At 45.0% G+C, this 23,301-nt stretch overlaps 1 protein-coding gene across 1 annotated transcript; it reads left to right on the top strand.

Annotated features, from left to right (window-relative positions):
• The first annotated feature begins 4,910 nt into the window (after positions 1-4,910).
• Positions 4,911-20,916, top strand: ESM1 (endothelial cell specific molecule 1). Its single transcript, XM_084833268.1, has 3 exons — positions 4,911-5,722; positions 13,789-13,944; positions 17,162-20,916. The coding sequence occupies exons 1-3, from the start codon at positions 5,422-5,424 to the stop codon at positions 17,260-17,262; spliced, it is 558 nt and encodes a 185-aa protein (XP_084689394.1). The 5' UTR covers positions 4,911-5,421; the 3' UTR covers positions 17,263-20,916.
• The last annotated feature ends 2,385 nt before the right edge of the window (positions 20,917-23,301 follow it).

The raw sequence follows: 23,301 nt of genomic DNA, 5'->3' as shown, positions 1-23,301 counted from the left end.
TGGTTGGCCCCACCTCCCTATTGACTGAGACTTTTTCCCTTAAAGGGGTCTGGTCTGTTTCAGCAGCCTCAGACTGCAATGACATGGAAAAGGCTGTGGCATGGTGGTATCTTCATGGCTAGAATGCTCAGAATCCAAGGGTGGCAACACAACGCCCTCTGGCCACAGGGAGCTGCTCCCTGGGGCCTTCCTGGAGAACTAGGTCATAAGGAGGTGGGAACCTCATGAAGCCCTTCTGTACCTGAGCCCTCCCTGTCCTGTTTCCCCCAGTATTCAGGCTGGGCTGGGGTCTGGCAAATCGGCAGCTGAAGGTACAACAGAGGGGCAAGGAGAGCCATAGTCCACAAAGAGTCCAAGTTAAACCATGTCAGACCACAAACAGTCCAAGTACAAATAGCAAAGCAGGCAGTACAAATAAAAGAAGTTACACAAAAAGAGTAATCAAATCCAGGCCAAGGTCACTTACAGAGATGGGTCCAAGCAGACATCACGGTTCACAGGCTGGACCTAGAGTCACATACAGACATTATTTCCAGCAACTTTTGTAAGCATCTACTGTGCTTTTTATTCCGGAGCTGACAGAGCCCCACCCAAGCCCCAGCCACAGTTGTTCACTTCAATTGCAGAGAGACCTTCTCATGAGGAGGGCCCTCTACTCACAAGGAGCCCCCAGTAGACCTCTGCTGCAGCCTGACACTTCATGAGTTGGGCCTGCTTTCTTTGGAGCCATCGCTCCCTGGGATTTGGGGAGCGCTCAACCTCCTCCTCTGAGGCAGACTCCCCCTGTTCCTGAAGGGCTGGGACCTCAGCATGCTCCTCTGTGGGCTCAGGCCCCTGTCACAGTGCAGGCCTTGGGAGGGCCTGGGTATCATCCTCTGTTGGGGCCTCTGTCTCTTTCTCCTCAGAGGAGTCTTCCGATGGGGCCATGACACTCTCCCTCATTCATTAACTCAAGAGCTTCATCCTCTAGGACAAGAGCTTGTGGTCCTGGACCATGACACATTTTTATGAGATATCACTTTATATCAGCTATGTGACACTTAGAAATGATTCCAGTAAACTCCAAAACATATACATTTTGCACCAAGCAAAGTCAGATTCTACAACCTAGGAAGTGCAGACGTATCAGAATAAAGTATATAAACAAATGCTAATTTTGTATATATTCACTTTGGCATCATTTATTACATGATTCAGGTTTTTCAGTATTTTTGGAACCTTTTGGCAAGGAAGCGCATGGCAGAGAAGAACAGAGGGAGAGGAAGGGCGTGGAGGCTGGGTGGGCAAGTAGGATTGACAGGGGAAAGGAGCCAAGGGAGGGGAGAGCAAGTTACATTTTCTGAGTCACCAACGTAACGTTCCAAAATGTTGCCAAGCTTCTTTCTGTTTTCTTTGCAGCTAAGATGGGGTAATAACTTTTAATCGACAAAAATGAAAGCTGAGGGTTCTTTTAAGAATGCCACCTTCTGGAGCAGTTAGCTGCTCTTGCACTTGCGTAGGAAATCTGCAGAAACTATAAATATCCAGGCTCCTGATCACGACTACCCATAGAACCTCTGAAATGTTTTTGGCTTTGAATGTCCCTCATCCCTGAAGCTCTTTGTTATTCTTTTGGAAGCTTTGCAAAGAAGCAGCTCTCTATAACATGCCAGAACCCACTTGTTCCTCCTGCCAAATTCCTCTGCAGTGCAGCATTTTAAATTCAAGCATCTCTGAATTTTTTTCCTTCTGAAGCTTTTCCTTCTAACTGAGGTAGACAATGACCCTTTCTGCATGTTATACATGTGTAAGACACTCATGTGTTGAAGCAGGAGCAGAGCTGCATCCACACCGTGCCTGGGCAACCCCCTTCCCTGATGTCCATGCACTGAGTGTGGATGTCTGTAAAGCAGGAGTGTTGCCCAAGTGCCACATTCCATTTTGAATAAGGTCTCAGGCGCTGCATTCCAATGGTGGGTGGGGCCAAAGCCAAACAGGCGGGGCTGAAGCCAGAGGGGCAGGGCCAAAACATCAGCAAATTTTAGCATATGTTAGTGCCAGTTACTAAGTCTTAAAAGAGGTATTTCAGTCTTATAGAATGGGGGAAAGCTGCACAAAAGCCAGGAAACTACCAAACACTCAGTGGTCGGGTGAAAAGGGACTGGGCCAGGCAAAGGGGGTATGGCAATGTGGGAAAGCCTGGAAGGCAAGATTGGGGCTCCAGGTGGGTCAGATTTGGCCCCCGGGCCTGACATTCTACACCCCTGCTGTAAAGGAACCCTTACACATCCTGCATCGGGTTCCTTTACAGATACAAGAACATTAGCAGAGCCCTGAACATTAGCAGAGCCAAAGGTCCACCTAGTGCAGTATTCTGTTTCCACAGTGTCCAAGCAGATACCACCATGGGAAGCCCAAAAGCAGGACATGCCCAGAAGTGGACACAGCATTCCAACTATGCTCATTGTCAGGAATGAATCTGAGTTTGTGGAGATGTCTGGCAACTCAGATTCGGAATCAGAATGGGAACAGCCAGAACAGAGGGAGGCACCATCCCTAGTGAGCCCAGATACAGTGAGACTTTATTCCCCAGACCTTGACACCCAGATGGCCCAGCCTGAATGGCGCCCCCATTCCTCTACCATGAGAACTCGAGTTTCAGAGGGGGAGGAGGAGGAGGGGGAGGGGCGTGACTTGAGGGATGCTAGGGTCTGTTGCAGAGTAAAGCGGGAAAAGTTAGGGGCAAGGCTCAGACACTCTGCCAGGTTGGCCTCTCGTGGAAGCCAACGTAGGAGGGAGCCACCCTAAGGAAGGGGCATCCCTGTGAAGCTAGTCTGGCCATGAAGTTCTTGCTCAGACTGCTGGCAACTTCTCTGACTTCCACTTTGGCTCCTCTGTTGATGTCCATAGATGTGTGGATTAGCTGGTTCTATGCAGTCTGAGAGTTTCCTAGAATCTGCATTTGTAAAGAAGCTAGTCATTTACTAATAAAGTAAATGTTGGCCTGAAGCTTTGTTTCCTGGAGTGTGTTGACTGTGAAGGGAGAGGACGAAGGAATGTGATAGTCATACTGTATACTTGTATAAAGGCATTTCCTTCCTTAATGATCCCTTACATGGAATTTGCCTTTTCCACAGCAGTCACACACGTGGTTGACATTTTCTTTAATTTATTTTCCACAACCCCAAGATCCTGGTCAGTCAGCACCAGCTCAGACACCCCATCCGCATATATGTGAAGTTCGGGGGGTTTGCCCCAACATCCATGCTCAACATGCCGGGGCTGCCCTGGGCACAAGACAAGACTAAAGTAGGCCCCACTCCTATTTTAACACATGACTTCCCTACATTTCCTTTACAGACACCCATTATCCCTGTGCAGAGGTTGGCGGGGGGGGGAAGGAAGGGCTTGCCCGAGCATGCAATGTTGGGGTGCCAGCAGTGCTGCCATGCTCCTCGCATTAATCCTAACATCTCTAACCCTGTTCTGTTTCCCGAGTTTGTGCACCTGCTCTATTGGCTCTTCCTTGCAACAGCTTTGACTATTTGAATGCGGTTCGAGCCGAGAGAAATGTGAACATTCAGCCTTGGTTCTGTCTCCAGGGCCCCATCTATATGGCACCGCTTTGACTCCCCCACCCCGTCGCAACTGCGCGGCAACGCCGCTCGGAATCACCATGCCCTGTGATACACTCATGATGTACTGCGCGCTTCCCTAAGAGGCTCGCTGTGCCCTTCTCCCGCTCCACCATTATACTGAAATGCGCATCTGTGCAGTCCCATGAGTGTGGGGGGTGTGACACTTCAGTGGCTGTTTTATATTTCAGGGGCTCTGCTGTGTCTTTCTGACCCTGTTTTAGGTAAAAATTGGGTGTTTTGTGTTCCTTCATTTCCACACCATCAGTTTGTCAGGTCCCTAGCCTGAGACTCTTGCAATGGTTTGCACTCACAAGTGTGAATGCTATGTGCCTAGCCATCGCTCAGAAATGGTGGCCAGAGCAATGTTGTTCCTTCCCCCAAGACCCTACCCATCCCTTGGGCACTGAGTCCAAAAGCAACCATTGCAAAGATACAAAGCTGGAAAACTGTGCGAAAGTGTGATTAAATAAATGAAAACGCCCCTCTGTGCCCCTGTAACTGCACAACTGTGAAGGGATGGGGGAGTAAAGGGGCATCACAGAGTGACGCAGACATTACGCACACCTACAACACGCCTACTGTAAGATGCAAAGTCTGGTCGGGGGAGGAATAGACAGCCTGCAACCATGGGGGGAACCCGCAGCAAACCCCCCCCCCCAAATTGCAGTAAAACGACTCCTTGGAACTCTGCTTTTTCTGGGTGAAAACCACGGATGGCTGCGAAGTCGCGACTACATCATCTATCATGACGGACCTTGACTCGCACCTGCCCCGGAGTAAAAGTCTGGTGTAGATGGGGCCCAGTAGAAGGCTGGAAATGTCTCCACTGCCTTTTCGTTGAGGAAGGTTGTGTCACTGGGGGTTGTATTATTGAGGGAAGACTTCAGATTTCTTCAAGCCTTGGTAGAGAACAATGGCCATGGATTGTTGTTTGGGCCCCTGCATCTGGGAATGCCAAGTCAGCTGAAATATACTGAACTGATAACTGTCTGAGATATCTGAAGATGAAACCACAAGATCCTGAGATCTGTCTCACTCTATTGTCTTTGGCATTTCTCTTCGAATGCAATACCTCTGTTATCTACCTAACTAAATATTGACAGGATTTTTCTTTTTGTTTCAAATAATACTTTCCTTTAACTTTAAAAGTTGTGCTGACATCTCCCCCAGCCCTGCTTCACCCCCACCCTCTTTAGAGTAACAGTGCATTCCCTTATTACCAAGGCTTGGAGAAATGGGATGAACCCAGCAGCTATACACTTAGATATATGATCTCTCTTCCTGACTTTAGGAGCTCCTTCTGTGGGAGTAAACCTGTGATTTGCAAAGGGATAGAGCTGGTGTTAGAACAACTCTTGTCCTGAAGGAAGGTATGTAACCTACTACTGCTCTCCCCCCCTCCACCCACCCCCCACACATCCCCGGTGCACTTTTCTGGCAGACGTCCTTGAGCATTTGAGACGGATGTGAGAGAATTTCAGTCCTCATTGGAAAACAACCCAACTAAACATAACAGATTACATCAGCTCAGGCTTTTCAATTCCTGGATGGCAGCAGTGTGCTAATCCAACCTTCATCCTGGATTTCGCAAAGTAAAACAAGGGAGGCTGGCAAGGGGACAGATTGAGGAAATTGACGACGGCAGGCCTTGTGGGCAATAGGCTGTATAAAGCTCAAAAACCTGTAAGCTGATCTTCAGCTACTACTTTGGGTTCTTCACTGCTGCATCCCAGAGCAGAAGACCTCAGGACTGAATTTTGCAACCTGCTCTTTGGGCGATATTGTGTTTCTATCACCGAGAGACATGGAGGGTTTTCTGGTCTTCACTCTACTTCTGGTACCCGTGCATGTTGGAGCTACCTGGAGCACCAAATATGCAGTAGATTGCCCGGAGTCCTGCGACAGCAGTGAATGCAAAAGCCCTCTACACTGTAAGCGGATGGTGTTGGATGACTGTGGCTGCTGCAGGGTATGTGCTGCAGCCTTGGGGGAGACTTGCTACCGGACAGTTGCGGGTATGGACGGAGTCAAATGTGGCCCCGGACTGAAGTGCCAGTTTTTTTCCGAAGAGGATGATTTTGGTGATGAGTTTGGTATCTGCAAAGGTAAAGAAATGGGCACTGGATAAAGTACCTGGCATGACCATTATGGTGATGTTCCATGTAGAGTGGTTGGGAATTGCTTCCAGAAATACACCATTAGAACTTCTTGTTTTAGAAACCGTTCAGTATATGAATCATGCTGGCATGGTGAAAACACCTCTGAAATGGGTGGTGGTGGTGGGAGAAAATATGAATGTTTGATGGGAGGTTCAGGACAGATAAAAGGAAGTACTTCTTCACACAATGCATAGTAAAACTATGGAATTCCTTACCACAAGACATAGTGATGGCCACCAATTTTAATGGCTTTAAAAGGGCGTTAGACAAATTCCTGGAGGAGAAGGCTATCAATGGATACTAGTCCCGATGGCTGTATGCTACCTCCAGTATCAGAGGCAGTATGACTATGTACACCAGTTGCTGGGGAACATGGGCAGGAGGGTGCTGTTGCACTCATGTCCTGCTTGTGGGTTTCTCATGGGCAGCTAGTTGGCCACTGTGTGAACAGAATGCTGGACTAGATGGACACTTGGTCTGATCCAGTATGGCTCTTCTTATGTTCTTATTTATGTTCTTATTATTTATATCATTAATATGCATAGTGCATTAAATACACACCCTTGTTAAAGGTAGGTTCTAATTTTAATGTTTTGCAAATGGAGAACTGAGGCTGACAGAGGGTCCCCCAAGGCTGCCAGCAAACCTGCAGTTGAGGACTGAAACCTGACTTTGCCAGCACTGTATATTCTGCAGACCACCTCCATTTTATCCACATGGAAAAGGACACTCTATGTAGAAACAGGGTATAGCTGTTGACCAGGAGGTGCATGGGAAAAAAAAATCTCAGAAGGTTGGTCTTAGGCTAAAGTCTCTGACCAGGAGTATAATAGACATTATGATACCTACTTCAGTTAAGAGAATGCAGTCTGCATTCTACAACTGGAACTGCTGGACAATAGATTTGTGTGGAAAGAACCCCACACATCCAGCGGTGCAGATAGTGTGTGCTTATACCAGGCAGTCTATCCCAGGGATGCAGCTTCAGTAGCTCCCCCCCCCCCGCTGCCCCAAATGATGGGTGTTGTGAAACTTCAGAATCAGATTCCTGTCAGGTGCCCCCTTACCTCCCCCAAGACCTAAAAGATGTTGGTATTGATGTCAGTCCTGATCAGCATTGGCATTGTGAGAATTCATTTACATATTATGTGGAATGAGGCAGACCAAGGCTGTAGAACTCTAGGCTGCACCACTTCAGGCTGCATGTGGGCTGTGTGTCATATGTGTAATGCTGCTCCATATAAACATCCCCCTGCACATATCGAACTAGCACATCAGGTAGATGGCTATATTAAACCTTTCTGTCTGATAAACTAGTTTGCTGCATGTAGGCAGGGTCTTTGTTGATTTATCTGGGTATATGGGAGAAGCATTCAAAAAGGAAATCTCCCATCGGCAGTCTAAAGTGGTACAGTCCAATCCATTCTTCCAACTTATTCTGCATAACATGTTTATAGACTCTTAATGCTCCTCAGATTCAGCACTGTAGATGACCCTACAGTTCCTGGCAGCAGAAGAAAACAGGTTTAGATTCTTCAAAATTGGCCACCAAAAAAGGCATGATTATCAATGGGGTCCTGATGATCCAGTTGAATTGCAGCTCAAGCTAACCAGCTTGCATGTAAGCTCATAGGGGCAGATGCCTACCTTTATTGATCAGTGAACAGCCTCTGCTCGTACAAGTTGTTGGGTCATAATATCTGTCTGAGGCTACAGTCCTATGAACATTTACTTGGGATCTAGTTCTAGATCAGCTTTCCCCAGCCTGATGTCTCTCCAGATGTCTCGGACTACAACACCTGATGATGGGAGTTGTAGTCCAACATATCTAGAGTGCACTGGGTTGGGGAAGGCTGTTCCACATCACCTCCAAGGTCCTATCCAACCTTATGATTTTATTTACTTTTGAGTAAATGTGCCCATGATTGTGTTGCATATTGTATTTCTCCATCTTCCACTCATTATTACAGATGCATCATAGTAGCAATACATTTATTCATGACTTTGAAATGCTTAGGATCATTTTGAACAGGAAGCTCACACATTCACTTTCCTTGGTATATAAAGAAGCACTGCCTATATTATCATCAAGGACTGCCTATACACCTTAGATGCCATTCCTAACTACTTTTACTTGGAAGCAATTCCACCTATTTTCAGTAGAATATACAATATACAATATTCCAATATTGTATATAATATATAAAATAATAATGAACTCATTCTCTGAGTGTCTATCTGTATGCAGCCAAAATGATACTATCCATGCACAAAAGGGACACATCAGCGGTCTTTGGGGAACCCCAAGTTTGCAGAAGTTAAAAAAATGCAACCCATAAGAAAAAAAAAAAAAAACAGCCAAATTAGGGCTGAGCATGCTCAATGGGTACAGAATGCTGAGTGACAGTGTGTGTGTGTGTGTGTGTGTGTGTACGCGGGGGGAGGGGGGCATATAGGAAAACAGGGAGTGGGCAATGGAATAGAGTGGAGTGGCTGGAACCCTGAAGAGGAGCATCCCACATTGCAACATTTTGTTGCAGGTCATACTTGTTTACTTGGTAGTTAGTGTGCATAGGATTGCAGGCTTACGTTTCTATCCAACAGTGTACGCAAACAGTTTTGTAAAATAAGCTGCAATCCTGCTAACTGGCTGTCTAGGAGACAGGGAGGTGTGTGTATGGATGGATGGATGGATTAATGCAGTTTTCCACACCTCTCCCCAAACAGCTGATCAGTCAGATTACAGTTTATTTACAAAACTACCTATGAGCAGGTCTGGAATGGGCTGCGGAAATATGAAGGTCCCACCATTCACATGCATAATTCCCCATCCAGCTAGGATACATCTACAGAAAACTGCCTCTGCAGGTATATGGCTTCCTAGCTGGATTAAGACACTTGAATGGTTTCATAGGCAAGTCTTAAATGGCTTTTGTGTCTCTCTTGCACAATTTACAGATTGCTAATCAATAGCAAGTAGAAGAGCTGTTTCAGATGGGTATTTAGTTCACTGCAGGTTTTGTGTTTGCATTATAAACTGATATACATCTGCTTTAAAGCTCCATCTGCGAAAAGTCCTTTTACAGTCTGCTTTAACTTCAGGAACACTTCTTCTTCTTAGGGGTGTACGGATTACTTACCCCGTTCCGCTGGGGCCATCTGCTGGGGGGGGGAGGTGATCTGTCTCTCCCCCCCGGAATCCTCCCCAGCCAGTGCCGCTCCATGGGGAGCCAGCAGAGCCACCAGCTGGGGCCACTAGCGCGTCCCTGCAGTAGCCGTGATAGGCTACGTATATATTTACATAGCCAATCACGGCAAAAGGCAGGAATGCACATGGCGACCGCTACGCCATTTGCATCCCTGTGATAGCTGAGATAGGCTACGTATATATTTACGTAGCCTATCACAGCTACCGCAGGGATGCAAATGGCATCCCTGCGGTAGCCGTGATAGGCTATGTAAATACTTACGTAGCCTATCACAGCTAAAGTGGAATGGAAATGGCGGCCGCAGACTGGGGCAGCCATTCGCGGGGCAGCGGATGGCCGACAAAGGTAGGTTCCGTCCCGGGGGGATTCTGTGGGGTGGCAGGGAGGATTGCTCCATTCTGCATCCAGCCTCACTGGCGTCCGTGGCGGAATTCTCTAACATTCCTCCTCCTCCTTCTTCTTCTTCTGTAGCAGAAATGACACCTGATACCTTGCACCTGGGCTGATTTAGTTGATTAATTAGACAGTAACCTAGTAAATGTCCATCTTAGCAAGCTCTCTATGCATGGTGTAGTGGTAAGAGTGGCTGCCTATGTGTGAGGTGATTTGGATTCCAAGCTCCACTCAGCTATGAAGCTCAGTGGGTAACCATGGGCCAGTCACTCTCTCTCTCAGCCTAATCTACTGCACAAGGTTGTTATGAGGATAAAATGTGTGTGCGGGTGGGGGTGGGGGTGGGGAGACCTATACCATGTACCCTACTGTCTTGAGCTCCTTGAAGGAAGGGTGGGATACAAATATAATAAACAAGGTGCCTTTTTGAGATATTGAGCAAAGTGTGAAGTAACTTACATTTTAACAAAAAACAGAATTTGTAGTAAGAAGGAAAGGCTAATATTTAGGGATGTATGAAAGTGACTTACCTTTCACGGATTATGTTGATGGTGGGGGGGAGGCGTTCTGTCCCTCCCGCCGGAATCCTGGCCGGGGGGGAGGCGCTCCGTCCCTCCCCCCGGAATCCTCAAACGGCTGGCTGTGCTCCGCAGCAGCTCCGCGGAGCAGCCGGCCAGGCCCGGCCCGGCCAGGCCAGAGCCGTCCGCAGCCGGATTTCCGGCCGCGGAGGGCTCTGGGTAAAAAAAACAAAACAAAACAAAAACAAAAAACTATGTACGCAAATGGTGGCGGCTATGGCCGCCGCCATTTGTGTTCCTTCTTTTTGGCCGTCTTAATCTACGTAAATATTTACGTAGACTATGATGGTGAAAATCAAGGGGAACACAAATAGCATAGCGGGCGCTATTTGCGTCCCTTTTTCATTCACCATTTTAGCCTACGTAAATCTTTGCATAGGCTAAAACGGCGAATCAAAAGGGGACGCAAATAGCGCCCACTACACTATTTGTGTTCCCCTTTATTTTCGCCATCATAGTCTACGTAAATATTTACGTAGATTAAGACGGTAAAATGAAGGAATGCATTTGCGTACGTTGTTTTTTTTTTTAAACCCAACCCCAACCATGATAGGCTACATAAAGATTTATGTAGCCTATCACGTCTCCCCCCCCCCCACAAGCCTGGAAATGGCGGCGGCGGCAGCCGGTTGGAAGACTGGCAGCCGCCGCCGGAGCTGCCGCCACCCAGAAGATCCGCCCCAGGTAAGTCTCATCCCAGAGGGATCCGCAGGGGGGCGGGGGGGCAGGCCGTTCTGACACAGATTTCGGGGGGCAGAATGCACTGGCATTCGGCCTCACCAAGATCCATGGTGGAATTCTCTGACATCCCTACTAATATTTGCTTTTTCATTTACTATTTCAGTCACATCCCAGAACCAAAATAGCCTTGGAAAGTAAACTAGTGAGCCCATAATATCCAGCTTCAGCCTACTGCTTAAATGCTGCAGCCTTGCTTAGCAAACAGGACAGAGCCATATACTTCTGTTGAACTTGCTATTTCACACTCCTAGAAGCCTTCAGAAAATAAACAGCACAGGTGAAAATCACAGTAGAGGACCATAAGATAATATCAGAGAAGAGGCCATTGCCTAGGGATGTACGAACGTTCCGCCTCGGATCTTGGGAAGGCTGAATGCCAGCGCATTCGGCCCCCTGCAATCGGTGGCGGAACGGCCCCCCGCCCCCTGCCCCCCCCGGGGACGGGACTTACCTTAGGCGGATCTTCCTGGCGGTGGCGGCGGCAGCGGCCGGTCTTCTAACCGGCTGCTGCCACTGCCATTTCCAGGTAAAAAACCCCCAAAAAACGTGATAGGCTACGTAAAGATTTAGGCCAGGATTCTGGGGGGAGGGACGGAACGCCTCCCCCCCAGCAACAGCATAATCCGCGGAAAGGTAAGTACCTTTCGTACATTCCTACCAAAGCCACCTGTCCAAGGTGCGTACCACGTTACGTGCAGAGCGACAAACACTGCTGCAGGAGTGGTGGTCCATTGGGTGATGGGCGCAAGCTCTCAAAAAGGCCATCCCAAAACATTTTGCTGCCTGAGGTGGAGCAGCAAAGGGTGCCCCCTGCCCAAGTTGAGGTGTACTCAAGCCTGGCCAAGTTGTTTTTTGCAACTGAAGGCTAAACTACCTACATGCTACGTTAAATGCATAGCATGCAGCTTATCCTCACCATTTTGTTTATTTAGCGTAAGCCTGTAGAGGGGTTGCCGATACAGATCAAGACCACCACATGCAGGCAGGAGAGGTTTAAAACTTCCCACCAGACCACCTTTCCCCCCGAAAATGGGGGCTAAAAAAAGAAGAAAAAAGCCTCCATTGGCACAAACGGAGGGTGTTTTTTTTTTTTCTTTTAGTCCCCATGGTGGTATGGGTGGGATTTTTTTTTAGTCCCCTACCCACAGGTGCTGGCCCTGATACAGATTGGGCCTCAGTGCACTTACACTAAAGTAAACAAAATGGTGAGGATCAGTTGCCCACTATTTATTTAACATAATGTGTAGTTTAGCCCTGAGGCAGAAAATAACAAGAGTGCCTCTCCCTCTCCCTGGCAGCAAAACTATACCACAATAATAAATTCAATAACTTATCAGTCATTGCCCTTTCATGACACCTAAAATCAGCTGCCTGCGTCGGTAGCCTCAGCTTGTGCGATGGTAGGGCTGGCTCTGCCACGTGCTAGCTCAGGACCCTGTGCCCAGTGTTTTGAGCTGTGTCTCAGGACTGGGCTGTAAGTCACATTGCATGCAGGGCTGCTAAATTTAATCAATTATTCAGTCAGATCGATTGATTAAAAAAACACCTTTTTATTGACTAAAAAGGTTTCCCTGATGAAGTGGGCAGCAGAGCCTTCTTACAAGAGGCATTGTCCTTTTCTCTCACATTGGATTTCAGCTCAACCCAGTGGAGGCTGGTGGCTCCGATGTCAGTGGTGCGGTAAATCCACTCCAGGTTTCAGTCAGAACTCTAATGAAGCTATCCAAGGTTCGCACCTTGGATAGCTCCTTTAGAGTTCTGACTGAAACCTGGAGTGCATTCACTGCACCACTGACATCACAGCCACCAGCCTCCGCAGACTAAACCTTAGGAAGAACTTCCTGATGGTCCGAGCTGTTCAGGCAGTGGACTGACTCTCCTTCATTAGATGTTTTTAAGCAGAGGCTGGATGGTCACTTTGCCTATCAGGGATCCTGTAGCAGCAGCTTTCCTGCATCAGCAACAGGGTGTTAGACTAGAAGACTTTGGGGGTCCCTTCTAAGTCATGATTCTATGACTTGATGTATCCCCCTGCCCCCACCACTTTATGCTCACCTCTAATACCTCAGTACTTAACTGAACTGCTCTGACAAAGATTAGATTTTTTTAAGTGTTTTTAATTTTTGTGAACTGCCCAGAGAGCTTCAGCTATTGGGCAGTATAGAAATGAAATAAGTAAATAAATATGTGCAAATAAACCAACGGGGATATAATTTATCTTTACACTCCTCACAGGGAAGGAGTCAGCGATTTGATTTCAGTGATGTTTATCTCTAGCCAACACTATTGGTTCCTCCTGATTTTATATGTTAAAAGACTGCAATTTGTTAGTTTCTGGGAAAGAGAATATATGAAAATATTTACTTCATTTTAATTTTAAACATGTACACATTTATACCTTCACCTGGGCACTCAAGGCAGCTAACAACAAAAATTGTAAGTTTAATAATAAAAACATCTTTAAAAATTTAAAACAAAACCCACCAAACATTCCAACATGAGCAGGTGCTAAAACGACAACAGCCAAAATATTTAAGATAATGATGATGAAGAAGAAGAAGAAGAAGAGATTTCAATAGCAGCAGATTAAAAATATCTTTTCAAAGGAAGATGTCACAGTTCCCAGCATGCCTGAAACAGCCATGCTGGCTGGGGAATGCTGGGAGTTGTAAGACATTTTTTCTGTCTAAACGTGCAAAAGCATTGCACTTTTAATTTCTTTGCAACCATGGAAAATATTTGACAATATATATATGAATAGCTTTCCATTTGTTTTATTTGGAAGACTTTAGACATTGAGGTTATAATCCTGTACCCACTAACCTGGGAATAAGTCCCACTGAACCCAATGGGGCTTATAACTGACTAAACATGCATAGGATTGCCCTGTTGTTGTTGTTTTAAATTAACCATGCAATCCTATGCATGTTTACTCAGATGTAAGCCCCACTGTGTTCAATGGGGTGTACGTCCAGGTACATGTGAACAGGACTGCAGCCTAAGTTAAGTAAGTTAAATGTGAATAATCAGACTTCTGTACCTGGGAACTGCATTCATAACATATGTTACTATTTCATTTGTTGTCTTATAGAGTGTCCTTATGGTACCTATGGATTAGACTGCCGAGGAACATGCAACTGTCCATCTGGCATATGTGACAGAATAACTGGAAAATGTTTAAAGTTTTCATTTTTCCAACTGGCTGCATCAAAACCCCCCAACAGGCGAAAATTAATCCCACATACAGGTAAATCTGATAGCGTTAATTTCTAAAATGCACAGTGCATTGGGATTTCCTGTGCTTGTTGCATTGAATGAATGGGAGTAATGCATGAACATTATAATGCTATTATATTTGCACAGGATAACTTTCTGATGGATTGTGCCATGGGTCTTACTTGATGGAGATTTGATCTGAATAGATATTTTATTGACTCTGAGCTAGTAACACCATGCTATAAACTAGGTCTGTATATACAGAGAAGTGCTGAAAATCAGTAGCAACCTATGGTGCTGTTCTTTTACTGGCAAGAGTAATTACAGTTACTGTAATCAAATAACTACCTATGTGTCTGTTTGTATTATTTATATTCATAACTGAAGCATCTGGATATAACACCTGCGGACTGATAATCATAATTAAAAACAAGAGAGTCGTGCAGCTAACAGATTTATTGTGGCATATGCTTTAATGAACTAGAGACAGATTCATGAAGTGAGGCTGGTGAAGTGGGCTTTAATCCGTGACAGAATAAATCTGTTGGTCTTTAAGGTGCCACAAGACTCTTTCTTGTTTTTGTTCCAGGAGACTAACACTGCTACCCTTCTGGAATCAATAATTATGAGTTGTTATACTACACAACTACTTTGCAAATTAAATGATTAGACTAATGAAAGAGACAAGCCAGGGGTTGTTTCTGAATTGATCTACTGATTTTGGTAGAGACAGAACGATATCTACTGCAACTATGGGTTGGATCCAAACTAACTTAGTTGAACTTGATTTGTACTGAAATCAACAGGATAAGTAAGTTATTTCTAAACTCCTATTGGTTTCAGTGGGAGTAAAGTTCAGCTACCTTAGTCTGAATATAATGATATATTTTTTCAGACAGTTGCAGATATTTGGGGATTTATTCTTTTTTCTAATGCAAGTGTGATCAAACTTATTGTGGATGAAAGCATGAACTGCTTGGGGGCCCTTTTTAGGGCCAAGAAGCAGTTCATAAATGCTTTATAAATAATTAAAATGTAAATGCAGAAACAAAATTTTGAGCCGCCGCTCTTCCTCTATGTTGCCAAAATTGCTGCCCGTTTCCTCTTTGCCCTCTCAGCTTCCTTCTTTTTGGCCCAATATGACAGAGGCATGTTGGAGGAGCAGCTGCTGCTACCATTGTTTAGGCCTCACTTTGTTGCCTGAACTCTCCATCTGGGCCCAATGGGATGGCAGTGGCAGCGGTGGCTTCTCCTGACGACTGCCTACTGACATCCCATTGGGCCCAGGGGAAAAGACGGGTTGGGAAGCACATAGAAGTAGTGTGGGTGGCAGTAGCTGCTGATCTTCCTAGCCACTGCTGGCTTGAGTCTGAAGAAGAAGTCAATTGAAAAGCAAGAGAGCAAGCTGGTAATGATGGCTGGGGAAGATGGGCAGGAGGGTACTGTTGCACTCATGTCCTGCTTGTGGGCTTCCCACAGGCATCTGGTTGGCCACGGTGTGAACAGAATGCTGGACTAGATGGACCCTTGGTCTGATCCAGCAGGGCTCTTCTCATGTTCTTAAATAAGGAATAGTTACTAGTCCTCATGGCCATATGCTGCTCTTCTTAAATCCTTAGGTTGGTGGAGACTTCAAGGCTCAGTGGCAACCTAAAACTGGGACTGTAGAAATAAGGGGAAAGGATGCTCTGTCCCCATCCATCAACTTAAAGAACAAGAGCCTCATTCAGGCGAGAACAACAGCAAGGGGAGATCAATTCAGCTCAAGTGCATTTAAATGCACATGGGCAGAAGGGTGCTGCTTGTGGGTTTCCCTTACACAGCTGGTTGGCCACTGTGTGAACAGAATGCTGGACAAGATGGACTCTTGGTCTGATCCAGCAGGGCTCTTCCTATGTTCTTACAGCGATGAGGAGAAGCAACAGCAGCCACCAACACTGAGGAAAGAAATGAATGAGACTCAGACAGCCCAGCAACCCTGTGTGTGAATGGGAGGGAGGAAGGTTCATTGAGGGGAAAGGGTGGTTCACTGCAGGAATCTCCAAGGCAGGCAAAAGCCAGGAGATTGCCTTGCCATCTGGCATTACTTGGAGAATATAATCCATACAGGAGAGGTTAAGTAACTTGCTCAGGGTAAGTTCAGAGTTCTGGTTCAGGACTGAGAAATAAAACCAACTGTCTTCGTTCTCTGACCTACACGGAAATGACTTGCAAGTGGTGGAGGCTGCTGGCTCCGATATCAGTGGGGCAGTGAATCCACTCCAGGTTTCAGTCAGAACCTATTGGAACTCTACAGGGCTACCTTGGATTGGTCCTTTAGAGTCCTGACTGGTTCTGACTGAAACCTGGAGCGGATTCACCACCCCACTGACATCAGAGGCACTAGTCTCCACGGCTTGCAGGCTCTTCATGCAATCCACTTTCAAAGTGCATTCGTTCGCCTGTATCCTGGTCTAATGTGAGATGTACTTGGGTCCATTTTCACATAATTCCAAGAGACAAATGCATAGCAAAATAGCTAGGAGTCGGAAAACAGGTATGTCAGTGTGCTTGCAAATCTAGGGCATGAACCATCCTCCTGTGCCTGCAGCAGCATTTGGAGAACTGGACCCCACACAGAGCTCACTAGATCTCTTTTTCCTCTCTCCCTCTATCCAGCCTGTGTGCAACCACCCAGGAACACACATTGTTGCCTGCAAAAAGGGACATTGGGTACCTGCCATACGTACACCCAGCCATCCCACTGCCTCTCCAGGGTTGCACATGCAGGTTATTTATGCTCTGAGTAGGAGTAGCTTGCATGTATGGCCTTGCTGAAGAGCAGGATGGTTAGATCTACGTATGGTAGGTATACATTGGCCTCCCGGAGCAGGTAATGTCCAGGTGCATTGTCAAGAGCCAACATCCAGTTGTGTCCAGGAGAGGATGGAGGAACTAGAGTTCAATGGATCATGGCCATGATATTTAAATAGTGTATAGGCCAGCCTTCCCCAAGCTGGCACCTCCATCATGTTTTAGGCTACAACTCCCAGCATTCCTGACCACTGGCAACACTGGTTGGGTCTGGAGTTGAAGTCCCAAACATCTGGAAGGCACCAGGCTGGGAAAGGCTGTTCTATGGCCAACTTACCTCACTTCAGGACTGGGTCCTGGCATTCAAACAAAACACACACAAATGTAGGGGGAAATAATGTAATAAAAAGATCTCTCTCTCTCTCACTCACTCACTCTCTCTCTTAAACTTTCAGAGAATTACATGGGATCCGGTGATGGTAACTCCGTGAAAGAGGATTTTGTCAAAGAAAAAGCCATTCACTCCCCGATAATGAAATGGCTAAACCCTCGCTGATATTAGCCTATATTTATAGGACTTTCAAACTGATGCTTCCTTCAGATTTATAATGAATGTTCAACAACCCATGTTAAAGACAGTAGATCTCCAGCAAAGGAAACGGTAATGTGTAAAAAATCCAATTTGTGTACCTTCAGGAAACAGTGAACTTTCAGTATGAGACTGTGTACAGTGTACATGATTTTTGGAACATGTTTTGATAATCATTTGAATACTGAATGCGTTATGAATTGTTGAATGTAAAATACTATTGGAACTTTTAAAAATACAAGAATTTCAAACAAACAGTTAACCATCTCAATTCTGCAAGTCCTACACAAATATTCATTCACCTAAAAAGAAATGAATGGTGATAAGAGTTAGGAAATACAAAGTTTTGGCTAACCCCTCCAATGCATTTGTAATAATATACAGAATAGATGGATATTAATATAAGGGACTAAAATTATTCTTAACTTTGCAAATGAAGACTACAGTCCTATGCATATTTACGTGGTAGTAAGTCCCACTGAACTCCGTGGGATTTACTTTTGTGTAAGCGTGTACAAGATCAGGCTGCATGGCCACAGTCCAACACACAGCTAAACATGCAAGCTAAACACACTATGCAATATGTTCAATGCACCTTACTCTCTGGTAAGTGGACATAGCATTGCTGCCTTAAACCAGTTGAAAAGATATCAGATTATGGCCTAAAGCTGCACTCTTGTTCACAGTTGGGCTGCTTAAATCCCATCAGATTGCAGAACTGCAGCTTTAGACTTCCGTTAAGCTTTCCAAATGAATAAATAAATAAAAGTAGCCTTTATATCAAAAACACCACCAGCTAAATTTCTACAGTTTATAATACTCATCTCAAATGTAACAAACGCAGGTAGAATTGCAGCTGATTTTTAAAGAGAGATTCTCATGCAAAAACAATTTGCAGTGGCCACTGATTTTGTAGAAGCATTATGACGAACACCTGTTGTGAATAATACATGCTTCTATCCAACAGAACAGAATGAAGGAAGCTGGAGTTAAAAGGAACTTTTGCAGGAGACTTGAGTGACTGGAAGAGGAAATTATGGCAGTGACATAGATAAATGAGAGGAGGTGGGGACAACTCTCTATGCCATATGTCTTATGCAACTACAAACATGTAGTTGAACTGTTTATGGTTGTTCTAGCATCTCATCAGCAATATATGATTGTTTTGCCAGTGGTGTAGTGGTAAATCTTGAAGTGCAGGCACCCATCATGACAGTCCTCATAGCCACCCCCAACCCTGCTGCCAACACACACACACACACACACACACACCGCAGCCAGGAGAGTCCAAAATTGCAGACAGTTGTGTTGATCCATATTAGTGCTGTGCTGAAAATTTCTCCCACATTTTTTCGACCATTCTCATTCAATTTCGTAGAAAAGAAATTGCTTTCGAAAAGAAATTCGAAGGAGTAGAAATTTCAGAGAAATTCTCATGGGTTGAGTTTGGGGTTCTTGGGCTTACCTTACTTGTGAGATGGCTGAGGAGTGTGCATGAGCATCCCGTCTGTCATCGTACAATAACCTCTGTGGCAGCCTGTAGCCTCCTTGGCTTCCTGCACTTCAGTTAAAGACATCATGCGGAAGATATGAGGCAATTCCTCCCGTGGGGCTTTTTCAGTCCAGGAAGTGCAGGTGGCCTGGGAGGCTGCAGACTGGTGGAGAGATGTGTAATAGAGAGAGAAAACACACACGGCACCCTTGGCCACATCACAGTGATTAGGAAAGCTCAAAAATACCACCAAAAGAAATTTAAAAATCTACCTCAGAAAAGTGGAAGCCTTAACAAGTTGCTGCTGTTGCCACTTGCAGGAGCAGTGCAATAAACCAAAAACCCTTCGGAAAAAAGAACCTGTGCTACAACCCCTGCCAATAGTGAGCTCTACCTGTGAGAAACTATTGGAGAATTTCTCCTCCCGCTCCCCACAAGTTCTCTGCCCACAAATAGGCTGGAGAATTTTGAGAGGCCATTTGTGTACAGCTCTAATCCATTTCGACAAACCAGTTCTAGGAGTTTTCATCTGCTAGGAGCATGTCATTTGTAAAGATAAGGGATCTTTATTGCTCCGTCAAGACCCAGCCACTCTCCAAAATACTTTACAAGATGGAATAATATATTGATGCTGGGAAAATTCATTTCCTCACAGCTACTGTGAGGACTGCAGCTAAACTCAGAGGGAACAGAGAATCCTGAGAGGGGTTGCAGGTGAGGTCAGCATCCCTGCTAATAAAAAAGTGCTGGCAATGGCATGGTATCCCTGCCAGCCCTGGCTCCACTACACTACTGCCTTTTCTGCATGCAGCTTCTACAGTCCAAACTGGAAGTGATGGGTCACTTGTCCACCCATTCACATATAATTGATTTCTCATTGATTTCGGTGTGGGATTGGGGCTGCAATCCAATACACACTTACCTGGGCCTAAGCCCCATTGAACTCAATGCCCTCTAAAATGTGTTTTTAAACATTTAAATATGTGGTCACTCTCAGTTTTGTTGTTGTTGTTGTTGTTTACATGCCTTTAATTGATTGTTCCCCAACTCTTGATTTTTTTAAATGCATGTATTGTTATACCTGGGCAAATTTCCACATTTTAGGACAATAATTTCCAAAGTCTGTGCTGCAAGAAATCAATTAATTATATAATCAAGTGCCAAAATAACAATCATCGCAAAGTACCCATGTGCAGAGGATGCTGCTCGTTGTCTCTCTGCATGAATTCATGTCCCTGGCTATGTCTTCTTCCAATTAGTCCTCCATTGGCAATAGGAAATTCTGAGCTGTCTCTGTGTTGGATGTGATTGGGTCAGTCATTCCTTCTTGATGCAGAGACAGAGTTCTCAGAGGGGGCTGAGTGTCGCAGCTCTGCATGAGTACCTGTCCTGGGATGGCTTCCAATCAAGAGGCATGCCCAGAATAATGGCTGATGCAGAAACCAGAAGGGTGGGCTCATCTGAAGGTAGGTAGTTCTTACATACAAAAAGGCGCAAATAATAATCAGCCCAAATGCAGTAATTCCTATGCAGATACACAGAGGTTGCCTGTTTGTCTCTACATCCTGGGATTGTCAACCATGAGGATTAATTCTCTTCTGTTGAAATCAATGAAATTTAAATGCTTAAAATGGTTTAGTTTTAGCAGGATTGTCCGCCATTTTCCTCTTTGCAGGTAACTAAAGATCGAAAATTAAATTCGGGGCGGCCCTGCATCTCATAATGTATTGATTGGTGTTAAACCAATTTTTCCTTCCTGCAGTAGACCAAAACTCAGTCTTGCTTCAATTTGTAAGGCTGAGTTGCGAATTTGAACAGTGGAGTTCACAATGAAAGTGCCAACACAATCAACATTACAGAAGTGCAAACAATTGCTCTGTAAGTAAATGGATCATTTAAAAGCACCAAGTAAGATCTGATGCTCCTCCAAGAAATGTTGAGTTGAATAAAAAGGCATGCGGTTTGGCACAGGCAGGATGAGAGAGTTTATTTAAATAGCGCTGTGAATATTTACATGAATCTAACTCTTTCGTTTTGTTCCTTGCCAAATATTCATAACCATGGTGGATCCTTGAATGTGCATGTAATAAACTAACTGTTATTGTAAGAGATGATGATGATGATGGCTCAATAAAACAGACAAAAAATATTGCTTCTACATCCTGATTTTTGTTCAGATAATCAAAGATAATGCAACATACAAACACCTTACACTTTTGTAGGTGCGGCTTCCTTATGCATTCTGATTTTTGCACAGTCAGCAAATAGTTATTTGATGGCTGTGCTGAAATCAGAATGTAGAAGTAAACGGTAACCTATGAACATTATATAGTAACTTGAATCCAAAGAAAAGCTGGCTGAAGGGGTGGGTGGAAGGTGACTTGCCTGTCCCCCTCTTTTCCCCAGCAGCTCCCTGATAAGCCTCTTCGAATGGACAGGGAGGGAACCCTTCTGGAAATTGACCCTCATTGAAAATTTGGAGGGGACTTAAGGGGCTGCCAGGGGAGGGGAGAGCGGGAAAGTCATCCCTTCCTGCCAGAATTTATCTGGATCTAAGCTGCTGTTAGTGTCAAAGGTGCCACTCAAACCAGACTTTAAATAATTGTGACTTCTGCTTAGCAATATATGATGTCAATTTGCTGAGATCCTTTTTTTTAAAAAAACCTACTAGAAATACCAAACACTGGACCTGGGACCTCCTGCATTCATAGGTGCACCAACATTGAGTGATGTTCCTCTCCTACAGTGAACGATTATTGATTGCAATTATTTTTTTTAATGGGATATAACATACATTCAAAAATCAATTTCTTTCTTTATTCATTTTTTAGCTCCCTGCTTCTCATTACTGGGGGGACCCACTTTCTCTTTGAACAGTGGCCCATTTTACTTCAGGGTTGGAGGAAGAGAAGGAATGCTATAAGTGCAATTTGTGTTTTTTTTAATCATTGGTCCAGTGTATGTCCACAGGGCTGACCCAAGATATTTTGCTACCTGAAGCCAAAGACAAAATGGCGCCTCTCCCTATTCCATGTACAATAGCCAGCTGGACTGGCAGCTGATTCTTACTTGGACGCTAGTAATGGGGCAGCGTCCTCTGCTGCACCTGAGGGCAGTAGGCTAGCATAGGGCACTTGGGGCAGTCTACATGGCACACACAGGTCTGTCTTCCACTTAGCCACCACTCTCTGCCCCCTCAGCATCTACTGCCTGAGGCAGCTGCCTCACTCTGCCTAATGGTAGGGCCAGACCTTCCAATGTCCAGCTGTTGTCATCCTGCCCCTCCTTTTGTTCAGTGCTTCCGACATGAAAGCATAGAGAATTGCTTGGGCAGGGCAAAAAGCACAGAGCTAGTTAAGTAAGAAAGTCTCATAACAGATATGGAAAGTTACTTTTTGGGGGAGAATATTGAACAACTGCAAGGTTTTGCTCCCGATGAACACCAGTGCTCAAGAAGTGAAGCACTTGATGACAGAGAGTAGCCTCAGCTTTATTCTTCTGTCATATTCCTTATTGCTGTGGGAATATCCCTCCTTTTTTTGTGCCATTATACAATTAATTGATCAGACAATCCTTTAGGTCTTATTGAGACAGCAGTGGGTGAATGGAAGAAACTCACTCAGACTCTTACTGAATATAATGGTATCCAAGGATCTTTACACTCTCCCCAATCCAATCCTGTGCAAAGTTCAGTTGCATAACATATTCACAGAGAAAAAAAAAAAAAGAATGGCTATACCTCTGTAAACTGGATGTGTCATATGTTTTCAATGTGTTAGACATTTCTACACCCTAGGGTACTTCCCTTTATGAGTCATACAGACACTGGACACATGAGGAACAATCCAAAATGCATGTAAGACAATGGAAATATCCCCTAATAATTTCAGATTCTTTGCTTATTGCAAATGCAGATGTCCTGGGACTCTATTGGAATTCAGAACAGGGCAGAGTGAGATCAAGTTTCCACCCCCCCCCCCGACTCCCATGTCATTCTTTCTTAGGGCCAATTCATTTCTTACATTAACCGTGCAGAATGATGGCCGCTTCCATGTGGTTAGCCCCTACTCTACACCAGTAATGATTAAAATGTGTGATGTATGGTTGAGGTGGTTGCTCCCACACCTTTGCTACTGGCCTACAGGGAAATGCGGCACCAGCATGAGTAATAACTTCATTCGCTTGCTCACCATATGGTTCACCATTTCAAACATAACTTTGCAGAGTGGGACTCAACCATGCAGATGTGGCAATCACAAGTAACATAAAATGTGGCTTTTAAATGGAAAAGATGACTACTTCTGTTATATTCCTCATTTTTAAAGAAGGCAAATCTACTCATTTTTAGTAGGTGCAAATCACAAGCTGTTTACTGAAGAAAAAGCAAATAGAATTGAATAGGAAAATGAAAGAAAAACACAAGAATAGTTTGAAGGTGAAGTATTTAGCTCCAACCCAATATAGAGGAGACTTAAAATGTAACCCTATCATTTCCCATTACTAAGACTTCCAAT

This window comes from Heloderma suspectum, chromosome 2 (assembly GCF_057233095.1).
Source record: "Heloderma suspectum isolate Gila_16-S chromosome 2, 16-S_ref, whole genome shotgun sequence".
Classification (NCBI taxonomy): Eukaryota; Metazoa; Chordata; class Lepidosauria; order Squamata; family Helodermatidae; genus Heloderma; species Heloderma suspectum.
This window is presented reverse-complemented; position numbering and strand designations above follow the sequence as displayed.